This window comes from Oncorhynchus masou, chromosome 24, assembly GCF_036934945.1.
Source record: "Oncorhynchus masou masou isolate Uvic2021 chromosome 24, UVic_Omas_1.1, whole genome shotgun sequence".
NCBI classification, from domain to species: Eukaryota; Metazoa; Chordata; class Actinopteri; order Salmoniformes; family Salmonidae; genus Oncorhynchus; species Oncorhynchus masou.
In genome coordinates this window covers 115,866,385-115,880,204 of record NC_088235.1, presented here as the reverse complement: position 1 = coordinate 115,880,204, position 13,820 = coordinate 115,866,385, and the positions used below count along the sequence as shown (strand labels likewise).

Below are 13,820 nucleotides of genomic sequence, written 5' to 3'. Positions count from 1 at the left end.
AGTACCCGGTGTTCGCGGTGTCCGACATGTCAATCAACCTGCTATCTGCCAATCACGGGAATGCCTGGAATGTTCTGATGCCGGGCATCCTGGTGGTTGGCGGAGTGGCGTGGAGGGGGGGTGGAGCATTGGAAGTTAAGACCAGGTTCAGCTTTTTGTTCTCTCTCTCTTACGTCTGGGCTTCCCAAGAGAAGGTCACGATTGGCTTGTGGGTTATCTGTTATCTTTTTGGCGTGTGCTACGGCCCAAACAGTAGCCTGTGTAAAGTTGGTTTAATAAAACGTCAATTCGCAAACTCAAGCCTCTGTCTGGACAATTGCTCATTTATGATCTAGTCAGGTCATTACAGTATGATTCCACTATTCGTATTCATTTGTAACACTTTCAATTAGACATAAGGTGGCGCGCAATAGGTCCAGCGTCGTCCGGGTTAGGTCGTTATTGTAAATAATAATTTGTTCTTAACTGACTTGCCTAGTTAAATTAAGGTTCAATAGAATATATATATATATATATATTATATTATTTTTTTTTTTAAGGCGAACAGCAAATTCCACTATTTAGGCTAATCCTTATTGTGGCTAGCTTCACAAAGGTGTGGTCTGACCATCAAATTAGAACTGTTTTATAAATAAGGGATATTTTAGATGATGACACCTATATAGACAGTTAGCTAGCTAACTATAGCTACTGAAACAGATCATGTCGTTTTGCTATGTTTTTGGGGGAAGAACATTGTTTGTGTCCATTAGCTAGCTAGCTTTTTTATAGCAAGCACCGTCCATAGCTTGGGGGAGTGTGTCTGCGGTCGTGAGGCAGTGGCCGGTGAGCGAAACAAAACTTTAACGGCATCATTAGCACACGTATCAGTGAATCGTTGTGACATATGAGATACGAGTGATAGTCTAATCAATGTGTAATAATTACATAAACAATGAATGAACGTGTTAAATGATTACATGGCGTGATAGTCATATTCAGGTCCTGGTTGGTCAACAAGCTTATTTGACGCTTCGAATAGTGTAAAACGGCGTTCCATACCAGCGAGGTAAATCAAGTGCACCCCACCTAGGCAAAGGACTTATTCTGATTGGTTAAAGAAAACCGGATGGCTGGTTAGGATTGGTGACCCTTCGTGAACGCCGAATATTGTGTGTAAATGATGAAGAAATAGGGTCAGTAATGTGAAATCCCTATAAATGTAACATTTTTAAACTTCCATTTGTATTTGATTTTTTTTTTAGCAAAGCGTTAATTTAGAACTGTCTGTGAGAAAATGTTGTGGAAGATTACGGTTGAGCACCCCTAGTTACGTAATGGGTTAGTTCATCATTACTGTACAGCGGAAGGAGGAGGACGTCAATATACAACAGCGTATTTATCCCACCAGGAGAAATTCATACTATGTGGCTACCTAGTTAACTACCAAGTTAAAAATCCACGACACAATGCAAGGTATGTGTACCAAATGTTACAGGTTTATTGCGTTCATATTTTAGAGTATCCGATGCTACTGCATGATTTTGCTGACATCTTCTGAGATGACAGGTGGTGATGGTGACGGCCGTCTAGCCTAGTGGGCGCAAAATACATATTCTTATCTTTGTCTCTATGATTGAACGACCGGGTAATGTAAAAAAACATTTACACCAGTCCTAAGTGTGTTTTGTACTCAATGTCCAATACATTATCCTTATCAAATGTTCATGCTACTGTAGATCAGGTTATGGGTGAATTAATATCACGGCTTGCTGTAAAGTTAGGCAAAAGGCTGGCAGATGACGATATTGAGTCGTTTCATCTTACCATTCATTCAATGGCACCTATCCCTGAACCGGGTTGTACATAAAATATTTCCCATTGAGGCTGCAAGGGTGTAGTTCTCCTCCTTAACTAGATTGAATGGTGATAAGGCGTTAAAAAAACCCGTTTGTGATATCCAATTGGTAGTTAGGATCTTGTCTCATCGCTGCAACTCTCCAACGGGCTTGGGAGAGGCGAAGGACTGAAACATCACCCGCCAAGCCACACTGCTTCTTAACTAGGAAGCCAGCCGTACCAATGTGTTGGAGGAAACACTGTTCAACTGACGACTGAAGTCAGCTTGCAGGCGCCCGGCCCACCACAAGGAGTCGCTAGAACGCGATGAGCCATGGAAAACCCCCCGGTCTAACCCTCCCCTAACCCAGACGACGCTGGGCCAATTGTGCACCACCCTATGGGACTCCCGGTCACGGCTGGTTGTGACACAGCCTGGGGTCGAACCCCGGGTTGTAGTGAAGCTTCAACACTGACATGTAGTAGACCGCTGCGCCACTCAGGAGACCCCATACTTTCGTTATGAAGCACCAGTTTCCACCACCAGAGTAGCTAATGTTAGTCCTGGATGTTGCATATTCCGTTCAGCCAATCAGGTTGCAGCAGTCTGTTTTTTTTCTCCCACCCCCGGTCTGATTGGTTGATCACGATACGTAACATCAGGAAGTAGCATTATCCCCTTTAGCATGGTGGTGGAAAATAGTGTTTCATAAAAAAGTATGTAAATTCCCCCGTTTTTTTCCCGACCTCCCCATTCAATTGAGTTCAGGAGGAACATTTCACCCTTATAGCCTGAATGGAGAATGTTTAATGTACAAACTAGTCCATGGGGGATACGAGTGCATAGCCAGCTGCATAGATTCCATCTGGACGGTAAGATTAAATTACTCAACATCGCCATCTGCTGGCCTTTGGGATACCTTCAATTCTATGGTAGTTACTGACTATGAATTACATTTCAACACTTTACCTTTATAAGCCCAAAAACACAATTCCTGGTTGATATCTTTAAACCCAATTTGAAGTTTTAATAAATATATGTTTAACCCTTTCTGCAGCATAGATGACAACCCACCCCTCTAAACAGACCAACCACTCCAACTTTAAACAATTCTCTCATCCAACATCCCAGTCCTCTCTTCAATGCCTAACAGTGGGGATAGTTCAGGACCTAATGTATCTGGGAGTCAGCCAGGCGACCAGGCTATGCCCTTGTCCCAGCGACCCCCACCCCCTGACAGAGAGGATGACCAACGCGGCCTACTGACCACTCTCACCCGGGACTCCCTGAGGACCCGGAGAGCCTCCAGCGCTGAGCTCCAGCTCCCATGGACCTGCCCTGTCACTCACTCCAGGGAGAAGTTCTACACGGTCTGCTCAGACTACGCCCTCCTCAACCAGGCTGCCTCTCTCTACCGGCTCCCCAGCACCCCCAGAGAGGATGGCAGCGGGGCCCCATTAGTGAAGTCCAACACTGTGGACCTGTCTCAGGGTCAGGGGCAGCCTGCAGGTGTAGAGGAGGCTTCAGACGAAGACTTTGACATGGAGGGGGTGTCCTGCAGCAACACCGAGCCTATCCTGGCTTGGGAGATTGATACCACTAACTTTGATGCTGTGCTAACTCGAAAGCCCAGGACAAGTAAGCAAAATCAATAACCTAAATCATATACAGTATAAAACAGGGGTTCTGCTTGCTTTTGGAGACATCATTTCCAGTATGTTTTTAGTCTCATGAATATGCTATGAATTGCTTAGTATTATTCTCATGCTGATTCATCTGTTACTAAGAAATATGTGCCTGTAACTGGTGTTCTGTTGTTGGTACCGTGGGTATCGTAAGTATTCACCCCCCCCTTGGATTTCTTCACATTTTGTGTTACAAAGTGGGATTAAACTGTAATTTTAATCCTAACATTATTTTAAGATGAATGAAAAATAAAACATTAATATACATTAATTAGATACGTTTTCTACCCCCCTGAGTAAATACATGTTAGAAACACCTTTGGCAGCGATTACGTCTGCGAGTGTTCTTTGGTAAGTCTCTGCACACCTGGATTGTGCAATATTTACCCAGTATTCTTTTCAAAACACTTCAAGCTCTGTGAAGGTGTTGGGGATAATGACTAGACAGCAATTTTCAAGTCTTGCCATAGATTTCAAGAAGATTTAAGTCAAAACTGTAACTTGGCCACTCAGAATTGAGGAACATTCAGTGTTGTCTTGGCAACCGTCTCCAGTGTACATTTGGCCTTGTGTTGTAGTTTATTGTCCTGCTGAAAGGGGAATTCATCTCCCAGTGTCTGGTATAAAAGCAGACTGAAGCAGGTTTTCCTCTAGGATTTTGTATGTGCTCAGCTCCATTCCATTTATTTTCATCCTGAAAAACACCCCAGTCTTTGCCATTGTCAAGTATACCCATACCATGATGCAGCCAACATCACGCTTGAAAATAAGGAGGCATTTACTCAGTGACGTGTTGTACTGGCTTTGCCCCAAACGTTAGGCTTTACATTTATTCAGTGTAGTGTTGTACTGGATTTGCCCCAAACGTTAGGCTTTACATTTACTCAGTGACGTGTTGTATTGGATTTGCCCCAAACGTTAGGCTTTACATTTATTCAGTGTAGTGTTGTACTGGATTTGCCCCAAACGTTAGGCTTTACATTTACTCAGTGACGTGTTGTATTGGATTTGCCCCAAACGTTAGGCTTTACATTTACTCAGTGACGTGTTGTACTGGATTTGCCCCAAACGTTAGGCTTTACATTTACTCAGTGACGTGTTGTACTGGATTTGCCCCAAACGTTAGGCTTTACATTTACTCAGTGACGTGTTGTACTGGATTTGCCCCAAACGTTAGGCTTTACATTTACTCAGTAACGTGTTGTACTGGATTTGCCCCAAACGTTAGGCTTTACATTTACTCAGTAACGTGTTGTATTGGATTTGCCCCAAACATTAGGCTTTACATTTACTTAAGGCTTTGCAAAGTGTATTCCGTAGTTTGTTGTTCAGTATTACTTTAGTGCCTTGTTTCATACAGGATGCATGTCTTGGAATATTTTTATTCTGCTTTTCACTCATTTAGGTCGTTATTATGGAGACACAATAATGTTGCTGATCCATTTCTCCTATCACAACTTCGTAGCAGTTTTTCTCATTGTAACATCCCTGAGCAGTTTCCTTCCTGTTCTGTAGCTCAGTTTCCTTCCTGTCCTGTATCTCAGTTTCCTTCCTGTCCTGTAGCTCAGTTTCCTTCCTGTCCTGTAGCTCAGTTTCCTTCCTGTCCTGTATCTCAGTTTCCATCCTGTCCTGTAGCTCAGTTTCCATCCTGTCCTGTAGCTCAGTTTCCTTCCTGTCCTGTAGCTCAGTTTCCTTCCTGTCCTGTAGCTCAGTTTCCTTCCTGTCCTGTAGCTCAGTTTCCTTCCCGTTCTGTAGCTCAGTTTCCTTCCCGTTCTGTAGCTCAGTTTCCTTCCTGTCCTGTAGCTCAGTTTCCTTCCCGTTCTGTAGCTCAGTTTCCTTCCCGTTCTGTAGCTCAGTTTCCTTCCTGTCCTGTAGCTCAGTTTCCTTCCTGTCCTGTATCTCAGTTTCCTTCTTGTCCTGTAGCTCAGTTTCCTTCCTGTCCTGTATCTCAGTTTCCTTCTTGTCCTGTAGCTCAGTTTCCTTCCCGTTCTGTAGCTCAGTTTCCTTCCTGTCCTGTATCTCAGTTTCCTTCCTGTCCTGTAGCTCAGTTTCCTTCCTGTTCTGTATCTCAGTTTCCATCCTGTCCTGTAGCTCAGTTTCCTTCCTGTCCTGTATCTCAGTTTCCTTCCTGTCCTGTAGCTCAGTTTCCTTCCTGTTCTGTATCTCAGTTTCCATCCTGTCCTGTAGCTCAGTTTCCTTCCTGTCCTGTAGCTCAGTTTCCTTCCTGTCCTGTAGCTCAGTTTCCTTCCCGTTCTGTAGCTCAGTTTCCTTCCTGTCCTGTAGCTCAGTTTCCTTCCTGTCCTGTAGCTCAGTTTCCTTCCTGTCCTGTTGCTCAGTTTCCTTCCCGTTCTGTAGCTCAGTTTCCTTCTTGTCCTGTAGCTCAGTTTCCTTCCTGTTCTGTAGCTCAGTTTCCTTCCTGTTCTGTATCTCAGTTTCCTTCTTGTCCTGTAGCTCAGTTTCCTTCTTGTCCTGTAGCTCAGTTTCCTTCCTGTCCTGTAGCTCAGTTTCCTTCTTGTCCTGTAGCTCAGTTTCCTTCCTGTTCTGTATCTCAGTTTCCTTCTTGTCCTGTAGCTCAGTTTCCTTCTTGTCCTGTAGCTCAGTTTCCTTCCTGTCCTGTAGCTCAGTTTCCCTCCTGTTCTGTATCTCAGTTTCCTTCCTGTCCTGTATCTCAGTTTCCTTCCTGTCCTGTAGCTCAGTTTCCTTCCCGTTCTGTAGCTCAGTTTCCTTCCTGTCCTGTAGCTCAGTTTCCTTCCCGTTCTGTAGCTCAGTTTCCTTCCTGTCATACAGCTCAGTTCAGAAGGACGACTGTATCTTTGATGTGTCTGTGTGGTTAAATACATCATCCACAGCATAATTATTAACTTGGCCTTGACGTAAAAAGATATTCAATATCTGATTTAGGCCTAAAGGAAGAGGGTGAATACATATGCAACAGCCAAATTTTGTGTTATTACATTTTTATTAAATTGTAAACATTTCTAGAATTTTCTTTTTACTTTGGCATTATGGAGTATTTTATGTAGTAGATCAATGACACACAAAAAAAATCACAATTAAATCTATTTCATTCCCACTTTGTAACACAGCACAATTTGAAAAAAATCAAAGCAGGGTGAATACTTGTGATTAGAGGTGCAAAATTCCATAAACTTTCAATAAATTCCCTGTTTTCCCTGAAATCCCAGAATATTCTCCGGAAACAGGTGGGAATAAGGAAATCTATAATCCCCCAACCAGGAATTATGGAAAACCAGGAAATTTGAATTTTGAAACCCTACTCATGATACTCCTCTTCAACACAGGCAGAGAAACCACAGACAGGCAGAGAAACCACAGACAGGCAGAGAAGCCACAGACAGGCAGAGAAGCCACAGACAGGCAGTGAAACCACAGACAGGCAGAGAAACCACAGACAGGCAGAGAAACCACAGACAGGCAGAGAAACCACAGACAGGCAGAGAAACCACAGACAGGCAGAGAAACCACAGACAGGCAGAGAAACCACAGACAGGCAGAGAAACCACAGACAGGCAGTGAAACCACAGACAGGCAGAGAAACCACAGACAGGCAGAGAAACCACAGACAGGCAGTGAAACAACAGACAGGCAGAGAAACCACAGACAGGCAGTGAAACAACAGACAGGCAGTGAAACCACAGACAGGCAGTGAAACCACAGACAGGCAGTGAAACCACAGACAGGCAGTGAAACAACAGACAGGCAGAGAAACCACAGACAGGCAGTGAAACAACAGACAGGAAGAGAAACCACAGACAGGCAGAGAAACCACAGACAGGCAGTGAAACCACAGACAGGCAGTGAAACAACAGACAGGCAGAGAAACCACAGACAGGCAGTGAAACAACAGACAGGCAGTGAAACCACAGACAGGCAGTGAAACCACAGACAGGCAGAGAAACCACAGACAGACAGAGAAACAACAGACAGGCAGTGAAACCACAGACAGGCAGAGAAACCACAGACAGGCAGTGAAACCACAGACAGGCAGAGAAACCACAGACAGGCAGTGAAACCACAGACAGGCAGTGAAACCACAGACAGGCAGTGAAACAACAGACAGGCAGAGAAACCACAGACAGGCAGTGAAACCACAGACAGGCAGAGAAACCACAGACAGGCAGTGAAACCACAGACAGGCAGTGAAACCACAGACAGGCAGTGAAACAACAGACAGGCAGTGAAACCACAGACAGGCAGTGAAACCACAGACAGGCAGTGAAACCACAGACAGGCAGAGAAACCACAGACAGACAGAGAAACAACAGACAGGCAGAGAAACCACAGACAGACAGAGAAACAACAGACAGGCAGTGAAACCACAGACAGGCAGAGAAACCACAGACAGGCAGTGAAACCACAGACAGGCAGAGAAACCACAGACAGGCAGTGAAACCACAGACAGGCAGTGAAACCACAGACAGGCAGTGAAACAACAGACAGGCAGAGAAACCACAGACAGGCAGTGAAACCACAGACAGGCAGAGAAACCACAGACAGGCAGTGAAACCACAGACAGGCAGTGAAACCACAGACAGGCAGTGAAACCACAGACAGGCAGAGAAACCACAGACAGGCAGTGAAACCACAGACAGGCAGTGAAACCACAGACAGGCAGTGAAACCACAGACAGGCAGTGAAACAACAGACAGGCAGAGAAACCACAGACAGGCAGAGAAACCACAGACAGGCAGTGAAACAACAGACAGGCAGTGAAACCACAGACAGGCAGAGAAACCACAGACAGGCAGAGAAACCACAGACAGGCAGAGAAACCACAGACAGGCATTTGATTACATTTCTTTAAGGATCCGACAGCTAGTCTTACTGGGGTCCGACAAATAATGAAAAAGACATTACATCTATCAGTTACACACACAACCAGAAGGTCACATGTCAGTACACACACACAACCAGTAGGTCACATGTCAGTACACACACACAACCAGTAGGTCACATGTCAGTACAGACACACAACCAGTAGGTCAGTAGGTCACATGTCAGTACACACACTACCAGTAGGTCACATGTCAGTACAGACACACAACCAGTAGGTCACATGTCAGTACATACACACAACCCGTAGGTCACATGTCAGTACAGACACACAACCAGTAGGTCACATGTCAGTACAGACACACAACCAGTAGGTCACATGTCAGTACACACACACAACCAGTAGGTCACATGTCAGTACACACACACACACACACACAACCAGTAGGTCACATGTCAGTACACACACACAACCAGTAGGTCACATGTCAGTACACACACACACAACCAGTAGGTCACATGTCAGTACACACACACACAACCAGTAGGTCACATGTCAGTACACACAACCAGTAGGTCACATGTCAGTACATACACACAACCAGTAGGTCACATGTCAGTACACACACACAACCAGTAGGTCACATGTCATTACACACACACAACCAGTAGGTCACATGTCATTACACACACACAACCAGTAGGTCACATGTCAGTACACACACACAACCAGTAGGTCACATGTCAGTACACACACACAACCAGTAGGTCACATGTCAGTACACACAACCAGTAGGTCACATGTCAGTACATACACACAACCAGTAGGTCACATGTCAGTACATACACACAACCAGTAGGTCACATGTCAGTACATACACACAACCAGTAGGTCACATGTCAGTACACACACACAACCAGTAGGTCACGTGTCAGTACACACACACAACCAGTAGGTCACGTGTCAGTACAGACACACAACCAGTAGGTCACATGTCAGTACAGACACACAACCAGTAGGTCACAAAGTAGTACACTTTGTGGAGTGTGGTGTCAAAAAAGCAGAGCATCTCTTTATTAGACAGACCTCTCCCCATCTCTTTATTACAGACAGACCTCTCCCCATCTCTTTATTACAGACAGACCTCTCCCCATCTCTTTATTACAGACAGACCTCTCCCCATCTCTTTATTACAGACAGACCTCTCCCCATCTCTATATTACAGACAGACCTCTCCCCATCTCTTCACTACAGACAGACCTCTCCCCATCTCTTTATTACGGACAGACCTCTCCCCATCTCTTTACTACAGACAGACCTCTCCCCATCTCTTTACTACAGACAGACCTCTACCCATCTCTATATTACAGACAGACCTCTACCCATCTCTATACTACAGACAGACCTCTCCCCATCTCTTTATTACAGACAGACCTCTCCCCATCGTTACAACCATTGAATCTATATGTTTTGACCAGGACAGTTTACAATCTAAGGAAACACCAAGTAAAATGTAGTCTCCTCAACTTGGTCAACAGTCAGATTCAGCTCAGGTCTAGAGTTTGGGTAATGATTTGTACCAAATACAATGCCCTTAGTTTTAGAGATGTTCATGACCACTTTATTACTGGCCACCCATTCTAAAACAGACTGCAACTGTCACGCCTTGGTCTTAGTATTTTGTGTTTTAGTTTATTAGTTAGTCAGGCCAGGGTGTGACATGGGTTTATTTATTTATAAAAAGCATGAGTAACCAACACGCTGCATTTCGGTCCGACTCTCTTTCGACAAACGAAGAACGTCGTTACAGCAACTCTTTGTTTAGGGTTGCAATGATTTCACTAGCTGTGGTTGCTGACGGTTACAGGGTTTAATCACTGGCTGTGGTTGCTGACGGGTACAGGGTTTAATCACTGGCTGTGGTTGCTGACGGGTACAGGGTTTAATCACTGGCTGTGGTTGCTGACGGGTACAGGGTTTAATCACTAGCTGTGGTTGCTGACGGGTACAGGGTTTAATCACTGGCTGTGGTTGCTGACGGGTACAGGGTTTAATCACTAGCTGTGGTTGCTGACGGGTACAGGGTTTAATCACTAGCTGTGGTTGCTGACGGGTACAGGGTTTAATCACTGGCTGTGGTTGCTGACGGGTACAGGGTTTAATCACTAGCTGTGGTTGCTGACGGGTACAGGGTTTAATCACTAGCTGTGGTTGCTGACAGGTACAGGGTTTAATCACTAGCTGTGGTTGCTGACGGGTACAGGGTTTAATCACTGGCTGTGGTTGCTGACGGGTACAGGGTTTAATCACTAGCTGTGGTTGCTGACGGTACAGGGTTTAATCACTAGCTGTGGTTGCTGACGGGTACAGGGTTTAATCACTAGCTGTGGTTGCTGACGCGTACAGGGTTTAATCACTAGCTGTGGTTGCTGACGGGTACAGGGTTTAATCACTAGCTGTGGTTGCTGACGGGTACAGGGTTTAATCACTGGCTGTGGTTGCTGACGGGTACAGGGTTTAATCACTGGCTGTGGTTGCTGACGGGTACAGGGTTTAATCACTGGCTGTGGTTGCTGACGGGTACAGGGTTTAATCACTAGCTGTGGTTGCTGACGGGTACAGGGTTTAATCACTAGCTGTGGTTGCTGACGGGTACAGGGTTTAATCACTAGCTGTGGTTGCTGACGGGTACAGGGTTTAATCACTAGCTGTGGTTGCTGACGGGTACAGGGTTTAATCACTAGCTGTGGTTGCTGACGGGTACAGGGTTTAATCACTAGCTGTGGTTGCTGACGGGTACAGGGTTTAATCACTAGCTGTGGTTGCTGACGGGTACAGGGTTTAATCACTAGCTGTGGTTGCTGACCGGTACAGGGTTTAATCACTGGCTGTGGTTGCTGACGGGTACAGGGTTTAATCACTAGCTGTGGTTGCTGACGGGTACAGGGTTTAATCACTAGCTGTGGTTGCTGACGGGTACAGGGTTTAATCACTAGCTGTGGTTGCTGACGGGTACAGGGTTTAATCACTAGCTGTGGTTGCTGACGGGTACAGGGTTTAATCACTAGCTGTGGTTGCTGACGGGTACAGGGTTTAATCACTGGCTGTGGTTGCTGACGGGTACAGGGTTTAATCACTAGCTGTGGTTGCTGACGGGTACAGGGTTTAATCACTAGCTGTGGTTGCTGACGGGTACAGGGTTTAATCACTAGCTGTGGTTGCTGACGGGTACAGGGTTTAATTACTAGCTGTGGTTGCTGACGGGTACAGGGTTTAATCACTGGCTGTGGTTGCTGACGGGTACAGGGTTTAATCACTGGCTGTGGTTGCTGACGGGTACAGGGTTTAATCACTAGCTGTGGTTGCTGACGGGTACAGGGTTTAATCACTGGCTGTGGTTGCTGACGGGTACAGGGTTTAATCACTGGCTGTGGTTGCTGACGGGTACAGGGTTTAATCACTAGCTGTGGTTGCTGACGGGTACAGGGTTTAATCACTAGCTGTGGTTGCTGACGGGTACATGGTTTAATCACTAGCTGTGGTTGCTGACGGGTACAGGGTTTAATCACTAGCTGTGGTTGCTGACGGGTACAGGGTTTAATCACTAGCTGTGGTTGCTGACGGGTACAGGGTTTAATCACTAGCTGTGGTTGCTGACGGGTACAGGGTTTAATCACTAGCTGTGGTTGCTGACGGGTACAGGGTTTAATCACTAGCTGTGGTTGCTGACGGGTACAGGGTTTAATCACTAGCTGTGGTTGCTGACGGGTACAGGGTTTAATCACTGGCTGTGGTTGCTGACGGGTACAGGGTTTAATCACTGGCTGTGGTTGCTGACGGGTACAGGGTTTAATCACTAGCTGTGGTTGCTGACGGGTACAGGGTTTAATCACTAGCTGTGGTTGCTGACGGGTACAGGGTTTAATCACTAGCTGTGGTTGCTGACGCGTACAGGGTTTAATCACTAGCTGTGGTTGCTGACGCGTACAGGGTTTAATCACTAGCTGTGGTTGCTGACGGGTACAGGGTTTAATCACTGGCTGTGGTTGCTGACGCGTACAGGGTTTAATCACTAGCTGTGGTTGCTGACGGGTACAGGGTTTAATCACTAGCTGTGGTTGCTGACGGGTACAGGGTTTAATCACTAGCTGTGGTTACTGACGGGTACAGGGTTTAATCACTAGCTGTGGTTGCTGACGGGTACAGGGTTTAATCACTAGCTGTGGTTGCTGACGGGTACAGGGTTTAATCACTAGCTGTGGTTGCTGACGGGTACAGGGTTTAATCACTAGCTGTGGTTGCTGACGGGTACAGGGTTTAATCACTAGCTGTGGTTGCTGACGGGTACAGGGTTTAATCACTGGCTGTGGTTGCTGACGGGTACAGGGTTTAATCATCAGTGTACATAGACACACAGGCTTTTAAAAAAATATGTCATTGGTAAAAAATAGAAAACAGTAGAGGGCCAAAAGATTTGTAACATCCTTCACGTTGGAGTCACAGCAACATATTTTGTATGATCTCTTATAGAGGTCGACCTCTAATCTCTTATACACTATTTTAGGCCCAGCTTGGCTTTCCTGGATATAGCCACTATATTATGATCACTGTATCCAATGGGTACGGATACAGCTTTAGAACAAAGTTATACAGTATTGGTAGAAATGTGATCGATACATGTGGATGATCTTGTTCCTGTAGTGTTTGTAAACACCCTGGTAGGTTGATTAATAACCTGACCCAGATTACAGACACTGGTTACAGTGAGAAGCTTCCTCTTGAGTGGACAGCTTGATGAAAACCAGTCAATATTCAGATCCCCAAGAAAGTAGACCTCTCTGTTTACATCACATACACTATCAAGCATTTAACACACGTTATCTAGATACTGACTGTGAGCTCTTGGTAGCCTATAGCAACACCCTTAAATAATAGGCTTCAGGTGAGCCAGGTGAACCTGCCACCACAACACTTAAATAACACTTGACATGGCAACCACAACACTTAAATAACACTTGACATGGCAACCACAACACTTAAATAACACTTGACATGGCAACCACAACACTTAAATAACACTTGACATGGGATCTTCTCTTTGGCTCTGAATATATATATATATATATATATAATGTGTGTGTGTGTGTGTGTGTGTGTGTGTGTGTGTGTGTGTGTGTGTGTGTGTGTGTGTGTGTGTGTGTGTGTGTGTGTGTGTGTATGTATGTATGTATATATACAGCAACACCTCCCCCATAAGCATTTCTGTCTCTATAGATGTTGTATCCCTATATTGCTACTGCTGTATCATCAAATGAATTATGTAAATGAGTAAAAAAAAAAAAGGCTAATATATGAATTATCTGATGTTAGCAAGTTACTGATTTCATGAACCTGATTTCTAAGGCATCATATATTAATATGGGCTACTTTCAGCCCTTTCCTGGGGAGCTGATCAGAGAGAGACATTATATGGAAAAGACCAAAAAAACAAACATTATTCAGCAGTCGGTCAGTTTAAGGG

At 45.2% G+C, this 13,820-nt stretch overlaps 1 protein-coding gene across 3 annotated transcripts in view; it reads left to right on the top strand.

Annotated features, from left to right (window-relative positions):
* The first annotated feature begins 945 nt into the window (after positions 1 to 945).
* Positions 946 to 13,820, top strand: part of LOC135513315 (basic immunoglobulin-like variable motif-containing protein) — a 30,155-nt gene continuing 17,280 nt past the window's right edge. The window contains exons 1-2 of one of the 3 annotated variants that reach the window (XM_064936223.1): positions 946 to 1,455; positions 2,951 to 3,457. In XM_064936223.1, the coding sequence (XP_064792295.1) occupies positions 1,449 to 1,455; positions 2,951 to 3,457 (514 nt within the window). In that variant the 5' untranslated portion in view covers positions 946 to 1,448. Of the gene's footprint in view, positions 1,456 to 2,876; positions 3,458 to 13,820 lie in introns of all 3 variants that reach the window. The other 2 variants (XM_064936226.1, XM_064936224.1) reach the window with 2 other exon arrangements.